This window comes from Polyergus mexicanus, unplaced genomic scaffold, assembly GCF_030449975.1.
Source record: "Polyergus mexicanus isolate NDT 795.1 unplaced genomic scaffold, iyPolMexi1.0 SCAF_27, whole genome shotgun sequence".
NCBI classification, from domain to species: Eukaryota; Metazoa; Arthropoda; class Insecta; order Hymenoptera; family Formicidae; genus Polyergus; species Polyergus mexicanus.
The window spans coordinates 2,973,919-2,994,379 of record NW_027223347.1 but is presented as its reverse complement, the minus strand read 5'-3'; the positions used below and the strand labels follow the sequence as shown (position 1 = coordinate 2,994,379).

Sequence of the window (20,461 nt, the reverse complement as noted above, 5' to 3'; positions counted from 1 at the left end):
ACGCGGCCATTATGTCCAACGTAAACCCGTCGAAACTAAAGTCCCTAGATTCTAGTTTCGGAAAAAGAAATCTCGAAGAAATAATGGAGTGGGGACGAAGTCGCGTATGGTCGGCTATTATAACCTGCACTAATGCGCATGCCTTCGAAGATACCACGCTCGCTGATTGATATATTTACGATAAACCAGGGAAGATCGATACAAACGCAAAAAATATGGGTCGCAAGATACCGGCAAAGAAACACCGAGGTGTTAAGGATCCCGAAAAACAGCGTGCCAAGCGCTTAGCGGAGTGAGTTTTATATGAGCGAAGTTGCAAGTTAAACAATGATATATAAAGCGCGCTCCACTTGACGCTATTTTCGTTTCGAAGCGCAAGATTTTACGCCCTGATTGGTCCATCAAACGCTTCGAAGCGAAAATAGCATCAAACGGAGCGTACCTATAGATTATAATTCTTGTTAGCCAGCAACATGTTTTAGGTTAGAGTCGCGCACAAATGCGGCACCGAAGGACACGGATGAGCAGGCAATCCCGAAGAGTCTTGAACGCGTAATCAAATTAAAGGAAGCTGCAAAGAGTAATAACGGCATTCTAAAAAGAAAGCGAAGGAAGAAGAACGCGCTCATCTGCGTAGGTCAGCAACATCCTAAACTAAGTTTACATCCAAAAGCAAAGCCAGAGAAAATTGTACCGGTGTTTCAGCAGCGAGTGGATGAGTCTGGTGAACAATTTTTGCACAGAATTTCCAGGGACACACATGCCTTTCTCAAGGAGACCGCGTTTGAGAAGAAGTACGGTGTCCAGATTGAACGGAACTCTGAAACCGGTCAAATCCAGGGTCTAACAAAGTGCAAACGCGAAAAGGACGATGTAGAAATGTTGCGAGCTAAACATAAAAACATCAAGAAAAAAAAGAAGATTACTGAGAGCCTTTTAACCAAGAACGAGAAACGAAAGTTGAAGTTGCGGTTGAAGAAAGAAAAGAAAGTAGAGGATATTGACGAGTTTAAAAATTTGAAAGACAAAGTTGCCTTTAATGAAGTAGTTCATGAACCTCCAAAGTTAAATATCAAATCGAAGAAAATTAATGAAGAGAGAAAACCGAAGAATTTGTTACTCAATTCGCTATTGGAAAATTCTAAGCCTTCTTCCATTTCCAAAGTGATTGATCGATCTGGAAAGAGAAAAAACTTACCTGTGATAGAGAGAAGAAAACTGGAGAAACAACAGAACGAAGCTGTTGCTGCCTACAGACAACTGAAATCCCAGCGATTGGCTAATAGAAGCTGCTAGGGTATGTTTAAAATTTACAAAGACAATAAATTGTGTTTCAATAAAGAATTTATATTTGTTTTCTTTTTCTTAATTCAGTTTTGTTATTTTTCTGTCAATTGTATATAGAGATTGGATGTCAAAATTCTTTTAATATAACTTGTAATTTTTTCAAGTTAAAGAATTATAATGGAGTCTTCTTTGCTAGAAAAATGTAAGCGATAATGATTTTCAATTGCAACATTTGGATCCAATTTAACCCGTGGTCCAGACAAAAGGTTCAAGTCTCTCTTCTATTGGCAACAGATTGTTGAGTGTCTCTAGGCTCTCGAGAGTTTGATTAAGAAGTGAGTGGCATCTGGTGAGTTGGCGGCTGAGTTCGTGTGTCTTGTTCAGCTGCTCGGCGAATCTACCAAACTTCTTCTGCCGATCAACAGCAAAATTCAACGTCTTAGCGAATTCCGCTTCTATATTAGTGCACAGAGTGACTTGTTCCGCGGCTATTGTCTGCGCGTTCGTATTAAGATGATGTTGATAACGTGCGCACAGGTTGAATAGGCCAACGGGATCAAGTCTCTCCAGGACTTCTGGATCGCGCACACCCGGCGGTAGGTTCAACGTGCCGCGCATAATTGGCAGAAACATCGGAATACTCTGCAATCTCACTAAATCAGGATCCTTGTCTGCTGTAGGATCTGCTTGAGCTGGCTTTACCACAACAATATTATGAATCTTATTATCCGATGTATTAGTCTTTGTGTGTCTGATAGAGGAATAGAAAAAAGATTAAATTGATAAAATGCTATATTAGATTGATATATGAGATATAGTATTTCTAAAATTTTTATTTTACGAGACATTTAATAAAATAAATCTAGTCTAGTAATAAATTAGTGCATATTATGTTTGCACATATGTTAAAGGGGCATAGTTTTTTTACATGCATGAGAAAATAAAATTATGAGAATGTTATTTGGCAATATATGAAATTTATTGTTTTTTAATTATATACTTGATGGAAAATTTTTGAAAGTCACATAGCAAACTGACATTTCATAGTTGGTGTACCTGTGATTTATGGTGCCCAAACTATTTTTTCGCCTCGAAATCTCTCCAGCTCCAATACTCTTTCCTCTATAAAGCTGTGACTGTTTGTTAGTCATCTTTGGCGAATCTCCGATAGGTCGATTCACTGTATAAGAAATATATGGGAGATCGGAATCAGAACAAATACTGGCGCCAGGACTGATGCATCTCGGTGGGGTATCTTCTGGCATTCTTTCGCGATTTGGAACACTTTTGCCTCGTCTAAGCTGACTAGTTCTCGCTCTTCCACTATTAGTACCTTGGTTACCACTTTGAGAGCTTTGTTCGGATCCCATTTTTCAGATTTCTTGCAATTTATCAAGAACAAGAGACTATAAGTGTCTGTATTACAAAATTATTTCAGCCAAATTAAAATATATTTAATATATTTCATGATATTTAATATTCCTTAATCATCTTTATAAATTATTGAGCTTCACAAGTTGTGATGGAATCTGTCAAACCACAAAAACTAAAAAAAGTTATATAAAATCACATTTCAACAAAGTATATATATGACATATTTCATATATTTCACAGTATATTCTCACTGTTTTTGCAATTTTTATGAAATGCTTGATAGTATTTTTATTGTTATTTGTATCTTATTATAACATATCATAATTGTGTCAATATAATTAATACTTTATTTTGTTAAAGATATTTTCAATTTTATGAAATGTTTCATCTATAGCACAAAATTTATTACACTAGGAGGTTATTGTATAACATATTATTGTATGACACATATATTCATATTTATTTCGCCATTTAATATTTTCATTTATTTATTAATTTATGTTTCTTTACATACACACATGTTGTTTATAAGTTTTTATTTATTTGGAGTTTATTTCAGAATTATTTATATCTGATACTTCGTATTCGATTTTTGTCCGCTTACTATCTGTCAATCTATGTTAATCATTAATTGTATAAAAGTATAGTTAAGAATATTCATTCGAAAAAAATCGATATGCGATAATTCCGCCATCTTGCATCGTATGAACGAAGTAGAAAATAGGGACTGGATAGAAAATGCTTAATTCTGATTGGCGATTTGCTTATAGCCTAGGGATTTTACATACAGGACGCATGCGTGCGGCAAAAGGCGACGCAGTGACCAATCAACTCGTTGCTTTTCTGTAAGAGCGCAAAAAAAAAAAAAAAAAATTAGAAATATAAAATGTCAGTAATAAAGCAATAAAGAACAAACCTAATGTCGATAATCTGTATTAATCATTACTCGGCAAAAAATTATTGCAGACAAAAAATTAAAAAAGCATTTGAGGCTATTGAAGTTATAACAAAATACTATACAAAAAATCGTAAATATTGTATACGGAAAATTAATAATTATTAGACAGAAAAAAATATTGTATTTGTATATAAGGAATTTGTATGTGTTACTAATGTACATATACGGTGTTGTAAGGAAAAGGGCGGGGAAAAAAAATTCTTCGTATGAATTGTCAATAAAAATGATATTTCGCATTTATAAATATAATTGACTTGTATACATTTTATAACTCTTTGTACCCGAAAAAATTTTGATTCAGACTGTGTCGATGGAAAATATTTTAACAGTCCTATAAAACATTTAGAATTTAAGTTTTACTTTATGTTTAAAAAAAGATTATATATATATATATATATATATATATATATATATATATATATATATATATATAGACATATATGTATATATTTTCAATATTAGAGAAATTTTTACTGAATATATTACATATATAAAATTCTATGAATAAAAATGAGTTTTAATCTTTCAAAAAAAATTTTTTTCCTCTTTCTATAATATTTTATTACTGTATAGCATTGAATTTGACAATAAGAATTGAATATGATTTGAATAAGATTTGATAACATTTCGAAGAAGGTATACTTTAATGATACATGATGATAAGAACGCGATCATTGCTTCTTATGTAAAATAGATAAAACATTTTTAGAAAAGTGTGTGTAAAGAATAAAATAACACATTTCTATGCTAAAAATCACAAAGCGACTAAATAAGATAAACTCGATATTCAGAAAATATATTTTTTATTAAAATTATAAAATGTTTTTAAATATTCAAATATATTAATTATAAATTTAAATAAATTTAAATACTTTTTTAATTATACATACATTGTACATACATACATATATACATACGTATACACACATACATATATGTAAATTTTTAGTATAAATATATATTGTACGTGTTGCATTTTACATAAGAATAATATTAACTGATACCATCCATCTGAATTTAAAAAAAAAACTATTTAAGTATAAGTATATATTACATGTATTGCATTTTACATAACAATAGATTAACTAATACCATTCATTTGAATGTAGAAACTATATAGAAGACGAGTTGAATTATTTGACATATTTGATGCGACGAGACAATAGCGTGAAGTCACGAGAGAGTTGATCTGCCAAGTAAATAGCCAAACGACCGAATTCCACTGCAAAGTATTTGCGCGCACTTTTCTGCATATAAATGTACGATCGAGAAATTTTCTATTTTTTTTTTGCGGTACATCTAAAATACATAAAATCGTGAAAATATAAGGAAACCTTACGAATTTACAAGAAAACGTAGCCCACACCAAAAAAAAATACATAAAAGTTTTCTATTCTGTGTCGAAAATTATAAAGAAATAAACTGCGCTATCAGATATTCTTCTGTCATAAATATTAAAATATCATAAGTTTCTTTTTTAGATTTATTACATATCATTATACTCGTCCAGGGTCTCAAAAAAAAAAAAAAAAAAACTATTCAATATTTATATGGTAGATAGGACACACTATACTGAATAAAGAAACCTTAGTAAACATAGATCGAAAGTTCAGTTCGTTTCTGAAATATAAACATTTTTGTATGTTCAGCGCAATTATCTCTATCTCTCTCTCTCTCGTTTATTTTTACAAAATATGTAATATTGTTTCAATAAAATTTTCCATCTACCTTGCATTTATATTTTTCATTTATGCTTTTATCGCCGGTAAATATTTTATTAGTGATTCACGATACTCTTTCAGGAATATATACCATATAGATATGCGGGAGGGGAAAAAAAAAAAAAAAACATTCGTGAAAGATAAATTTACGTGAAAGATAATTCGCGCTGCATTAAAGCGAAATGAAATGTTGTCAGACATACATTTTTTGTTTATACATTTGTTCGAAAATTATTTTCACATTGATACGCGAAACCTGCTACACTTGAAGAAATACTTTTGTTTTAGAAAGTTTGCATTGAAATATTATTTTAACTACTTTACATTTTATATGTTTACCTTACGGGGATGGCGATCGATTAACAAAGTTGCCATAGAATGTTACGCAAAATATTATGTAAATTCTCATTAGCTCCAGAATCGTAAAACATCTGCACATCTTTCGCGAAATTATATTTATTTTTATCACATTATATATATATATATATATATATTTATATATAAATTATATATATAAATTATTTATTAATAATTCATATATTTATTTTGTACAAATCATTCTATTTACGTATTGTGTATCAATATTATCAAACTTTTATATTTATATATTTGTTATTTTTTTACAGATTCTTATTACATATTATTTTATATATAATATTATATTTTATTATGTATACATTATTGGAAAATATTTATTGTTCATATTTTACATATAATTAACCAGACATATTGCGTATAAAGGTTGGTAGAATAGCTAGCGATATAATATAAATTTTGTACAAGGTCCTGTAACGATTTAATAATTTTTCTCATTGCCATCGAATATATTTAAGCGATAAAATAATTAGAAATTGGACTTGGCGGGAAATGTGCTGCGTATATATGTATAATACATTTCTTATGAGCTAAATAAAGAAGTACGATTTCTTTAATTGAAATAAATTCGCAGAAAGATACAAAGTAAATCAGCTAATACAACTGGAAAAAACAGTTTCTTATTTTTTTTTATTTCTTCTGCATTTTTTTAGATATATATATAAGAATATATTTAAGGGAAATGAAATTATCTATTTTCTCTATTATATTATTATATTTATATCTAATTGTGTTTGATTAGATATATGAAAGAATTGTGACAATGAGAGGATTATTGACCATAATTATTATATTAAATAATAAATACTAAGTTACATCATACAATATCTGATAAATATGTGAATTATATACAAGATGTATTTCATATTAGCTCTATATTTCATATGCTCTATATAATTTTCTAAGCAACTATTAAAAATATTGATACAACCTTCTTTTAAATTTTACCGGAATATAGAGCTTTTTCATATTAGTTTTATTATAGTAAACAAAATAAAATTTTTAAAATTTAAAAATGTATACGATATCCTCAATAATTTCTTAAAAAATGGCGTGTAACAAAATTAGTGAGACACCCTGTATATAAGCGTATAAATTTTTAAATATGTACATTATATTTAATATAAAAAGGATCAATTTTTCATTGGATTATCATCTACTTAATCGAGCATAGGATGTAATTACGAATTTATTATATTATATGTACGGGTATATATGTATATACGCGGGGGTAGCGCGTGTTATGAGGGTGGTATGGTGTGGATGGTGGTGGTGCGCGATACGCATGCGTAGAATGTGGTGGGGAGACACGCGCGCGGGCCGCTGGTGACTACGATGACGGAATGACGGACCAAGGTGAAGTGTGTAGTATACCGCGAGCTGCCGACGAGTGAGGATGTTTTTCCGCGCGCGCTCCATCCCGACAATTGCCCAACCACGTGGTGCTCCCATATATCTCCCACCTTCTATCGTTGCTGTCGTAAATTTTATCGCATGATCGCGTGACGCGTTTGGAAATCGGGTCGTGCGTCCCGTTTCGTTTCCTTGCAATTCAAATTGTCGATTGCCGGCGTTACCTGTGTCCTTCGATTTTCCCCGGCGTCGCGACGCCATCGTTCCGTCAAAAAATCAAAGCTCGCAGTAAGATATTCATGAGTGTATAAGAAATATTTGTGAGTGTTTATAAAGTTCTACGTGCGCGGTCAAAAAATCCGGCTGCGACAAGAGGGTGACTGACAACAAAAAGGGTATGTATAATGGTTCCGTTCAAGTTCTTCTTTTTATTATATTAAATTCAAATATTAAAAAATTTTCAATCCGATAAACAATATAATTATTCATTTTTAAGAAATCGAAATGTTGGGATATACGAAATAAAACAAAAACAAAAAAAAACATTATTTTCTTCGATTATACTAAATTAATATATATTTATTTGTCGCATACATATACAAATATATATGAGTTTTATTATATTTACTTACAAATTATATATACGTCGGCCATTATATATATATACAGCATGCGATAAATAAATTATAAAAAGATTTGCGTTTTATGCAAAGTTACACGTACGTATTTATTCATATTTTAATTACGCAATAAAAGTTTTTTTTAAGCATCTTTTTTTTCTCTCCCTCTCTCCCTCCCTCTCTCTCTCTCTCTCTCCCTCTCTCTCTCTCTCTTTCCCTCTCTCCCTCTCTCTATAAAAGTAATTGAGTTTTCCCTCATTGGCACTCTTCTCTTTGAGCACATAAAGTACGTTTTAAAGCTATATCTATCTAAGAATAAAAGTTATATTGGAAATATACAAAATAAATTATTTCTCTCTTTTCCATTTTATTCTTATATAAATAAATTTTCTCATTTGAATAGACACACAATACATAAAAATTTTTACGTACATACATATATATCTATATTGTTCTTCGTGTAATTAAAGTTTATCAAAATATAACTATTCAAATGTAAATGTCAGATTAGAAATTAATTAAATCATAAAATGAAACTCCAATAAAGTAATAAAATTATAAGTGAGGAAATAAGAATAAAATAAAATAGAACCTAAATATACTAAAATATAATAATAGAACTATAACTAAGGTAAAAAGTAAGAGAATTATAATTAAAATAAAATAATAGAATTATGATTAGACATAGTAATAATTAAATTATTCAGATTAATATGTAGACTGATGCAACGAAATTTATCAAAGAAGACTCGCATTAACACGATTATAATATTATGAATTGTTGCGACGATATTAAAAGTAAACGCGAATAAATTGAACGTTTGCCTAAATTGAAATGAAAAATTTGTATTGCATTGCGAAATTGCAAACTCCGTCTGTTTCAACAATTGCGGTTTGTTCTGCGATAAACCGCCTAATGACATCAATTTGCCCAAGGATGGAAACGATAAAAAAAAAAAAAAATGTTTATTTTAAAGTTCATCCGTGGTAATAATAGCGTGAGAGAGACGATTAATTACAAAATTACTGCATGTGTCAAATTGCGATGCAATTTTTTTTCTGAACGGAAAATTCCGATGCAACGAAAAGGATATTGTGGTTTCAGTATCGAATATCTTAATACGTATAAAATTGAACACGTATTAAAAGAAAAATATTAAACGATCATTTTCTATTTACATAAAATAGAAAAAAATATATGTAAATTTCATTTTTACTCCTTTCAAGTGTAGGGTTTTTTTTTGTTTATATATTATATTATTAAAAAAAAAAAAAAAAACACCTGCACGCTGTTATATGTAATATGTACTTAGTATATAATATTATAATAAATATAGTTTCTTTTTAAATTTAGTATATTTAGTAAATTTATTATATAATAAATATATATAATAAAATTTATTATATAATAAATATAGTTTTTTTTTTTTTTTTTAATATGATGTCGCGTATATTTGTCGATTGATAATGTTAATTAAATAACAACCGTATTTACATAGATCGCGTTTAAGATCTCTATGTGAGCAATGTTTTGATATAAATATATTAAAAATTATTGTCTCCGTTGCTTTGAGCTTCGGCCATGCTACAGGCGAAATATCTAATAATACATCGGCCGTTTATTGTGTTGTTTCGCGATTGCGTAATTTCGGAATTAATAATTGAGGACAAGCCGCGCCTCTCGCGAAAATAGAAAAGTAATCTGTGAAAGTAATCCGAGAGTACAATACAGAAAACATACACTGCGAGCACGCGCGCAAGTATGGTTTTAATTAATCCTAGATTGATAGTAATTGATCTGAACCGATATTTTTAATAGGCTTAATCGATAGCTTGATTTTAATTATGTAATAAAAGTGTTTTTATTTTTATTTTTATTTTTTTCATGTATAAAAAGTGACGACTTTCTCTTAAATAATAATATACTTTATTTTACTTGTTATCAAACCATCTTTTTAATTAGACATATTTGCAGAACGTTTAATACTAAATTATCTAATATCTGCATCTAATATTATTATCTAATCTGTCCTAGTTTTTATACGAAACGTCTTATTGTAAAATGTCGAAACACGCTGATATCTCTTAGGGATTATTTTCGATTTTCTACAAATAATTTAAATTTAAACAAGAATTTCATTCTTCTCGAAATGATTGTTCTGTGAATAAATTTGAGTGAAAATAATTAAGGGATGCTTCTTAGATTTTAAGCTTTCGCTATCCAAGATCCGCGTTGTGAGCGTAGGATGTTTAGCAGAAGTGCCTTTTGAAAATAGATCCGACATGATCTAGAATAGTTCCAGCTGGCCGAAATCCTGATTTTCGCGGTGCATCTTTTCTTAACCGAATGCGACACGCGTGCACCAATGTGACTTGTCCAATGTCACACAGGTGTGAATTTGCGGCAACGAAAATTTTAGCCCTATCCGTTGATTCTACACATACTATATTTAATTGATATATTCTATTTTTCCTTCAAGCAATGCAATTTTTTTCTCCGTTTTCTCTTTAATATATACCCGATCGTTTTCTATCCTAAACATATTGATAATTTTTTTTCCGTCTCACAATTTTAGAGTCAAAATTACAAACGATTGTATATAATCGTGTAAAAGAGTATATATATATATATATATTTTTTTTTTCCCCCTCAAGATGCACATTCGCATCGTGTAAGATTAATAAATGAATGATATATAATAAAATATTATATCCTTGATACATTAAAATATCTAATTTAATAATTTAACTATCGATCCTTTTATTGTCTAATTTTTTTATTGTCATTTCAAAAATATAATCGCAAGAGGCATGGTACGCATATATACATACGTATACACGTACATACACACAAATACGCGTGCATTATAAGGTAAAGGTGTATATCGATAACGTAGAAAGGAAGATTATTTTATAACATCGATACTAAATATATATATAAAAAAATAATACAAAGGTAATTTTATTTTTAGCATAGGTAGAGAGAGAGAGAGGGGGGGAGGGGGAAAGGAGAGAAAGAGAGAGAGAGAGAGAATGTTTATTCGCTTCAAGCTATAATAAATATAATCATACTCGGATGAACGCAAAATGCACAGCTGTGATTATAAAAATACAATTGTTTGGTTTTTCTAAATTTCTGTTGTTCTTTATTCGAATCTGCGGTTTATTTCTTAAATGGAATTTTTATATTTTTTGCATTTAATGTTTCACTAACATTAAATATTATAGCAGTATTATGTATAAACTAATACTATGCGCAATGTATATCTTTAATCTGCGAGAACAAATATATTCGATATATATATATATATATATATATACGAGCACTGCGAAACTTTCGACTTTTCGATTTTATTTTGGACCGTGCATTCGGATTAGCACACGCCATCCGTACAAAAAAGAATTTAATCGCTTGCACTTTCTAAATTACTTTTATTTTATATATCTGTATTTGCAAATTGTTTCCTGTTATTAGAATTACATTTTCAACTGCAATATTCGAAGAATTCTTTTACATTCCCCGTCTGATTTAATGTTTATTATTTAAATAGATGGCGCAATTTTTATATGGCACTCCTAAATTATATTATATAATAAGCAAAGCGGCGCTCTCTCTCAGACTCATTGTTCGCCATGTTTCATTTATCTTTTTCTTTTCTCTCGCAATATTCCTTCTTCATTTATTTATTGTAAAACAACAATTTTAATCTAATTATTTTAATTTAATAATTTCAAAATCTAAGCAAAGTAATACTTTCGATTTTTTTTTATCTGAAAAAAAAAAAAATCTTGTTTCGCCAAAAGCAAATTTTTATTGAATATATATATATATATATATATTTAATAAAAATATATATATGTATAATAAATTAATATATAATATATAATATTGTAATATATAATAAATATTAATGTAATAATTTTTTTTTTTATATATGTTAAGAAAATAAAATAAAAGAAAATTCGGCAAGAAATAAAAATTTGCAAAGATTAAGCTCGATGAAACGGAGAAAATTGTCGCGCGAATTTACAGGTATTACGAGTGATATGTGTTGATGTGATTCGCATGATTGGCATTATGCGATACACGTATCGTCTCGTCGGAGCTCGTCGCGCAATATGTCTCAGTTTGCAACGCGGATAAGACCGCATCTCCTTGATTAGGCTTTATTTCGTCCACCCACGGCGCAACGGTACGGATATTAAGATGAACAAGCGTAATACGCGTACACCGAGATCTGCTTATAGTAATCGCGCACATTTATGTTTCAGGCTTGTTTCAAAGAAAGATATGTTGAGCATAACGTTTGTTTATCAATCGAAGTAAAAATAAAAATATATATAAGATTATTATTATTACTATCGTAAAATACGATGATCCCATTATGCGGCGATTAAATACGCCGCATAATTTTTTTAATACGACCAAGAAAAGTGACAAAATAAGTAACTCGACATGCCGGAAAATTTTTAAATCCTCTCGTCTCTTCTTTGTTTCTTTATTCCTTGTTTGTCGTACTTTTCTTTCCGAAGTGAAATTTTCTCTCCGCTCGGGCAACCGCAATTTTCCGCGCGAGCAGATGAAGCGCGATCATCAAGATACAACTCTCGTGGACTCCTCGAAGAAATACTTACGCGAAATAGTATTCGCAACTCTTTGCTCGCCCCTCGTATCGTTGTTGTTTCAAAAAACTTCATCTACGTTGCGCAGTGTAAAATTTTCAAGGCGGGCAAAATTATTTCAACTACTCGAATATAAATATACGGAAATACATATATAACATTTTATAATTTATATATAACATATTTATTGAAAATTACGGAACTAATATTGGTGAAAGCACTGGCAAAAAAATTATAATAAAAAAATAAAAATAATAATGAAACAAGACAGACATAGAGGAAAAAAAAAAAAACCACATGCAGATAATAGTATTAAAAAGGATACTTTGCTCTCTCTTTTATTGCTATTATTTAGATTGTTTAATTCACCAAAGAGAGTTACGGAAAAAATTTTCCAATTTCAACAAGTATCGATATGCAAGCCCCGATTTAACATATAAAATATAAACAATCAATCAGAACTCAAATTATAGATTTCTAACGAGTAAAGCAACTAAATTTTTATCAATTTTAACAAAATAAAAATATTAAAACATAAATTTTATATAAAATCTTCGGATTTTTTATTTTTTTTTTATATAGAAAAAAGCACATATTATTTTTATATCATAATTATACAAAATAAGCGTCTTATGACACGTTTTAAAAATTTGTGATCATGTTTTGCGATTTTTCTCGGTATGTTATACTTGTCATTCTTAAATATGTCAGCCTAAGCGAAAAGGAGATTTAATATAGAAAACGCGGTCAAGCAGTCGAATAAAGACGAGCCGAAAGTGAAATCTCTTTCTATCGTAGAATTTTGCGAATGTGATATTTATATTTTTTTATATATTAGCACAATATTAATTATATATATATAATTTATAATATTTATTTGTAAAATTTTTTATTTTTACAAGCTATTATTTTATGTTAAAGATTTTTATAGGATTATTTATATACAATATATTTATATTTTTATTTGAACTTTTAAAAGCAATTTTAAGAATATATATACATATATATATATATATGTATGTATGTATGTATGTATGTATGTATGTATGTATGTATGTATATAAAAGAAAAGCGTGCAAACAATGATAGCAAGCGCGGAAAATCGTTTTATGACTCTTAACATCGTTGATGCCACAATAATGCACAGCAATTTCTAAAATTTGTTTTTTCTACTTTCTTCTACTTTTTTTTTTCCGTAGTAGATGCAATCTTCTCATTTTAAGTATCTTCTTAAGGATTCACGTCTTGAGAGGCACAAAATGAAATTTATAAGTTTAAAAAAAATATAAATAGTTTAAAAATAAATAGTCGAATCTTCCTCTCCTCTTCTCTCTCTCTCTCTTTTTATTTCACGATTCTAATTATATTTGTCTCATTCAATTATTGCTATGTACTTTATGTACCTTAAAGGGTTTAAATTGTGTGTGTAGCATAATAAATCATCTATCTATTCGTCTATTTATCTTTTCTTCATTATCGTCTTCTTCCTTTTTTAAAATTCCGTATATGATTTATTCTGTATAATATACGCGCGCGTACGCACGCATGCAAACACGCATAATATGTGCAAGTTTCTGATTGAAAAAATTTTTTCGGATACTTTAGCAATGTCACATTCTATCAAATTTCTTTTGAAACCGATCTCCAATTACGTTTTCCTGTATTTCGCAAGCTTCGTTAACATAAATTCATTCTCGAAAGTCACACAGAGACATTTTGAAGATACTTTGAAGATATACAAACGATCGATAAATTATTCATAAACAATCGAGCAGACAATCTTCATTTATTTGTCTCGATCGTTGGCTTCGCCGATCTAGCAATCCTTTGTGTTGCAATTTGTTGTCGCCTGCGATTTGTTTATCTTCGACGACGATATATTGCGATGTCACTGTAGTGCCAATTAATGTATTGAGCGTTCCCGAGTGTGAGAATCGGGATCTCTCTTACCCTTTCGTTTCAAAGAGAAATTTTATTCTGGACGAGAAGCTTTAAAAGGATTTAAAAGCAGATAATATGCCGATCTTATTAATGTTTTGATTTTAGCAATTAAATGCTTTCTCTCTTTTTTTTTTTTTAAGCATTTCTTACATCCATATCTTAAGAAAATAGAGAGAGAAAGAGAGAGAGAGAGAGAGAGAGAGAGAGAGAGAGAGAGAGAGAGAGAGCATTGTTCATTTTTATTTTTCCCTGTCGTTTTCAAATACAATGTTCGACGTAAGGAAGTTAGGAAGTTTTCTGCAGTTGAGATTTTTTGACAATTGCTGTGAAAGAACAAGTGGCGAGAGTTAATTTGTCTTGTTGAAAAGGCGATTGATAAAACGGCTGATAGACAGTTTCTTAAGAGAAGCGGCAAGCTAGAAAATAGCAACTTTAAATTGAGTTAATTATCTCGGCTAATAAGATGAGCCACCAAAGTCCAAGTTGCGCACGTGTACGACGATAAATTGTACATGCATGAAGCATACGTGCGCGACTTTTTTAGACACACACACACACACACACACATACACATCAGATATTATTAAATAAAATTTTAAAAACTTCTATAATCAGATGAAACAATATTATGATAATAATTTATCAAAATCTTTCTTTCAATTTTTAAAATATTTATGAATAAAATAGGAAAAAGTCGTTTCTGGTTGTTTGTACAAGATCTTCGAAAAATTTACAAATAAATTATTATATAATAAATTATTTATATTTTATAATTATTTATTTTATATTTAATATTTGATTTCTATTGTATTATGATATATTATTGATCAATATTACACGCACATATCATAGAATTAAAATTTATATAATAATAAATTATTAATTTTTTTTTTCATTTGCTACAAGTTCTAATAAAAAAAAAAAAAATATATTGTTTTTGCAACGGTATCATTTATACAATTAGAACATTATGTAATAAATATATACTCTCATTTTTTTCATCTCTTGATATTTTTATTTCCGACAATCATTCTTTGCAATAGCAGCATATCTCTCACTTTTGCTTGTCGCGTTATCATCGTTTTATCGCTTCTGTCATGACGTGTCCAAGGGCATCAGTTCTTTTCGAATAATCATTAGAAAACATACGAGCAACTTAAGGTCACAAACTAAAATAGATTTTAGCTTTTAGTCGAATCACAAAAAATTCTATACAGCATTTGTAATGTTTGGAGAAATTTTATTCGCATTAAAATTAAATATGCATTAGGATTTTTAGCTCTCCAAAAAGTCTCGACTATGATTAATAAGATATTGATGGTTAAATACCATATACCTATATGCGATCTGTCGTCAATTAAATTATTGAGAATTTATATTATATATATATATCAAACAGTTTTCAAATATATTTAATTAAACTTAAAAGTTTTTTATATTGCTGAATATAAATATAAAAATTGAAAAATTTGAAATGACGGAATTAATATAAATATCAAAATAAAAAAATACTTTAATTTTTGCAGATATGTATATATATATATATACATATACATATATGTAAACATTTCTGTATGCAATTTAAATTTGTCAATAGAAAATATAGCGCAGAAAATATTTTATTTATTTAAAATAAAAAAAAAACAATAAAAAGCAATGAAAAGATCACGATTTCTAAAAAGTTTTCAAAATTATATAATATAAAAATTATTATATAGAGTAATGAAAAATCGATAAATTTTATTTGTGTGTTTTTGCGGCATGGATGTTGAAAAGAATAGAATATCGGTCGAGTCGATGTTAATGTTTGCGTTATTAATATTTGCATGATAATTGGCTGGCTAACATGCGCGTTATACTTGTATCAAATATAAGCTATTTATTTACAAAACATAGATATAAATGCATCCAACGTCTGTTTTATTAATTGATCGAAGTTATGAATTTGCACGAAATCGATGATACTTTGCATAAAATGACACGTGATTGTTTTATTGCAGCCAGTAAATGTTTCGGGAAAGTAATGCATTGCTTCCTTGCAGCTTATCAGTTTAAGATAGATTTTAATATAAATTTTGTTAATGATTTTAACTGCATTGATGACGGCATTTAAAAGAAATGTGTATTTAAATTGAGAAACTTGTAAAGAAAATACTTTTAATAACATATTTTACTTTTTGTAAAATACAAAATTAATAATATATAAATTATTTTTAAATTAAGGAACTTTTTATAGAAAGTACGGATAGAGAAACTTAGTATTAAAAGGTAATGAGCAATAGAGACATTACTAAAAGTATATATTCTTTCGAAGAAATTATTACATTCTTTCTCTCAAGATGTCAAACTGTAAGAGAGTATCGACGGTATGACGATTTCAACTAAAGTTCAATGGGAGAGAACATGATTTCTAATAAAAGCAGCATCCATGTAACGGTAAGAATAGTTAATAGATGAGAAAAGATCGATTGTCGAATCTCTTTGATGAGTGAACGAGAGCGTAACGCGAGGAAAAATATTCTACTGCAGATTTCTATAATTTTTTACACTATAAAATTGATTTGCGGAAAGAAATGTATCAATTTATTGAAAAGCTGCAATGAAAGCTTTCTTCCAGAAATATGTAATAAATGTATCTAATAATGTACACAGTATATATATATATATATATATATATATATATATATATATATATATATATATATATAATATTACATTAAATCTTGAAACCCCCATTTTTTATTCAGTATTCTTGTAGTTGACATCGAGAGCTTTCCAAAACGCTCTAATAAAGTATTTTTTCATTAAGTACTTTTTGAGTTATTTTATATTTTAATCTGACATATTTTGATATAAAAAATTAAATATCTCGTAAAATATTTAGTTTTCGATAATCTTACCGTACTTCTATGTACAGAATAATAAGACAAATTAATTAGTGCCAAAAAAAAAACAAATAATTGTTTAAAAAGATACATTGTAAATAATTTTCTTAAAAACAATTTTTTTTTTTTATACCCAGTATATATATATATATAACGATGAAAAAAGATAAGAAGCATATGTTTTCTTCTTATAAAAGATAAATGCGCGATAGAGTATGAGAATGTAAAAGCTTGTACTAGACGGCAAGAACTAGTGATCGGAGCTTCCTATGCAAACAACGAAGACCTTTCTTTTATAACGCGTTAGTTAATTGCATCGGCGCGTATAATTGCGTATCTTCCCGTAAAATGCACCGGCCGTAAAACGCCCGATTAAACACAGGCCGATTCCTTTCGCCGTGTCGTGCATCATAAATTCGCGAAATACTTTCACGAGATGTAACGAGATGAAAACGCAAGGTGATCTCTTTTTTTTTTTTTTTAATTATTATTTTAAAGAATGATCGATTTGATTTTGTTACAGTATAATTCGCGACATGCGAACATAATTTTAATAATAAAGATGTATTATAAGTGTAAAAATTATATATTTTTTGCGTGCGTGTACATATATATATATATATTTTAGTTATTTATTCATAATCTTTGCTTTGATGGCTTCCGGTTTATCATTCTTTGCATTTTTATATTTTTACACTTTTACACATTATTCCCTTTTTTTTTTTACGATACTTCTTTCCTACCTTTTACTTTCCTACATTCATACAATAAATTCAATGAAATTAGAATAATGCGTTATAACATTAGAATATTAAACATTAAAACATGACAATTGAAGTATTGAAAACATTAACATATTAAAACACAAACTCTCATGGAAACAAAGTAAAATTAAAAATTAAATTAAAAATTTTGAAACATATAACATAGAATATAATATCTTAATCTCAATTGAGATCAAGATCATAATTAAATTCAAAATTTCAGCCTTTTAATATATTCAAAATCCCCAAAGTAAATTGAAAATTATTTATCTCAAATCCTAAATCCTAGTTCTTAATCATAAATCCTAAATTCTAAAATCTAAAACTTTAAGCCTAAAAGCTTACATATTTAGCCAAGTCAAATAAAAAACACAACAAATCAAACTTTATTCTATTTCATTCTCTCTCTCTCTCTCTCTCCCCTTCCCCTCTCTATATATATACATATATATATTCAATATGCAATATATATATATATATATAAACTTTGAAAATATTATTGCATATTGAAATAGGAGATCAATAGAGAGAAAATTCAAAAAATTTCATATATAAATGCATGAAGAATAAATAAATGGCTTATATTGTGAAAAATGGCAATTTTTAAATAGAGAGAAAGAGAAAGAGGGGGAGGGAAGAAGGAAGACATTCACTAAAAGTTAAAAACTAGAGGAAAGGAAATTGCGAGATTAAGTAATTTTTGTTCCTCTCTCGTGGAAAGAGATAAATCTTTAAACTAGACTTATTCTTCTCATTACGAATTCTTTAATCATCCAGTAGTGTTAGTCGATCGGATTGTCACGAGCATTAGTAACCCATATCTTCGCTGATGCGAAGCGACATATACCCTCGGTATTATGCAAATAATGCTGAAATGAAACACCGAGAATAGATCGTGTTTAGGGCAAGTGGAGGGAGTGGAGTGTAAGCTTGTTGCTGGAATTCGCTATATAGTCTGCAAGTGTTCAGCAGCTTATGATAAAATGTATCCATCTCAAAATTAAATTCTGAAGTGTTATCAATATAATAAAGTGTATTTCATATGAAGTCATTCTTAAGTTAGCGATAAAATTCTTTTAAATTTTAAAACTCGATTGAAATTCATTGAATTAATTGTCGTTCGTCTTCTTTGAATAATTAAAAATTTCTAAATGATTAAAAAAAACACACACACACATATAGAAATAAATAAAAATATATAAGTAATATAAATTGTTACATAAATATTTTATATCTTTTCATAATTCGCAAAACAATGATAGGCAATAATAAATACGTGCATAACAGTAAATCAAGCGATTATTGTAAAATAATGTTAAAGGGCTTTTATCAGAATTTTTGTCGAGTTCTCTTATCAGTGCGATCAGCCAATCAGACACGTTGATGGATATTGTCGGAACATGGCGGTCCAAATTAAACACTCTTGCATGATGGATGCGCGGCCCATCTAATGATTCGGATCGCAGATGATTAATCGGCACTATTACTCTCGTTTGCGTCCGCGAAAAATTTATCTTTATATATGAATATTATCTTATATCATCTTTTTATAAATATGTGTTTATTATATAAGTATATGGCTGTTTTAGATAATTGACAACATCATTCTTATGTTTATTATTCACTGTGAGATTTATTTATCGTACGTTTTTTTTTTTTACAAAGCCATTCTATGTGTTTACATTATCAATATTTATTACAATAATCGCATTATGATTGCCTTTTCGAAAATTTGCCTATTATTATTAAATATATATATCTATATATACACATGCATAATTGAATGTTTATGACTTGTGCTAAATAAAATAATGACAGTTAACAGCTGTTGTTTCGTGTTTATTTACGACTGTGGTCTTGTTTTGCAGATGACTAACAGACGTGCGAATAATCGATGTGTGAATTAATTCTAAACTAACAACATGTAACGACACCGTAATTCGACCAATCATGGAGAAGAGAACGTTAAAAGGAATCGGTGAGTTGTTTTTAAATTTCAGTTCTGTCTATTATTCTCTGTGTATTGGAAAAATGATCGCCTAAAAATGGAACCCATTTGGAACATTTTCGATTTTTATTCGATTCGAAATGTTTCTTATACATGTGTATACTACAATAAATTCAAATTATAGGAGCATAGAATTTGATTCTGTATTTTATCGCAAATTATAAGTTACCTACTCTCGAAATAAATTTTAATTGCTAACGTTTTGAACAAAGTGGGATTTTTATTTGAGAAAAAAATCTTTTAAAATAAAGTAGGATTTTTATTTGAGAAAAAAACGTTTTAAGACAAAGTGGGATTTTTATTTGAGAAAGAAATGATTTTTATTTATTAGAAGGAAGTGAAATACAAATATAAAATTTGATTTTTATCTCTGGCTTTTTAACTCTGGCTCCTAACTAAAAATTCAAAATAAATATTTTTACTCATGGAGATATTTATTGTAAACTGCTTCCTATATCAGATCAGCAGATAGGATTATCAGTTTTGATATTTCTATATTATAATATTTATAATATTCTTTCAAATTTTTTTTTTCTTCGTACAAACGATCTT

General features: G+C 28.7%; 3 protein-coding genes across 8 annotated transcripts in view; 2 read left to right on the top strand and 1 right to left on the bottom strand.

Annotated features, from left to right (window-relative positions):
• Positions 1-118: 118 nt before the first annotated feature.
• LOC138943568 (coiled-coil domain-containing protein 137) lies at positions 119-2,195 on the top strand. 2 transcript variants are annotated; one of them, XM_070314492.1, is made up of 3 exons: positions 119-292; positions 483-1,297; positions 1,484-2,192. In XM_070314492.1, exons 1-2 carry the CDS (start codon positions 216-218, stop codon positions 1,294-1,296), a joined length of 891 nt encoding a protein of 296 aa, XP_070170593.1. In that variant the 5' UTR covers positions 119-215; the 3' UTR covers position 1,297; positions 1,484-2,192. The 2 variants fall into 2 exon arrangements, with proteins under 2 accessions (XP_070170593.1, XP_070170592.1); XM_070314491.1 differs by having other exon boundaries at positions 483-2,195.
• On the bottom strand, positions 1,327-3,244 carry Borcs5 (BLOC-1 related complex subunit 5). Of its 2 annotated transcripts, XM_070314494.1 has the most exons (3): positions 3,176-3,244; positions 2,344-2,833; positions 1,327-2,038 (listed from the first exon to the last, which is right to left on the bottom strand). In XM_070314494.1, the coding sequence occupies exons 2-3, from the start codon at positions 2,655-2,657 to the stop codon at positions 1,531-1,533; spliced, it is 822 nt and encodes a 273-aa protein (XP_070170595.1). In that variant the 5' UTR covers positions 2,658-2,833; positions 3,176-3,244; the 3' UTR covers positions 1,327-1,530. The 2 variants fall into 2 exon arrangements, with proteins under 2 accessions (XP_070170595.1, XP_070170594.1); XM_070314493.1 differs by lacking the exon at positions 3,176-3,244 and having other exon boundaries at positions 2,344-2,924.
• A 3,840-nt stretch (positions 3,245-7,084) lies between these two features.
• The window catches only part of LOC138943578 (uncharacterized), a 57,267-nt gene continuing 43,890 nt past the window's right edge, over positions 7,085-20,461 (top strand). For 3 of the 4 annotated variants that reach the window (XM_070314525.1, XM_070314524.1, XM_070314527.1), the window contains exons 1-2: positions 7,085-7,463; positions 19,770-19,879. The gene's annotated coding sequence lies outside the window, so the exon portion shown is untranslated. The remainder of the gene's footprint in view (positions 7,464-19,769; positions 19,880-20,461) is intronic. The other variant, XM_070314528.1, reaches the window with a different exon arrangement.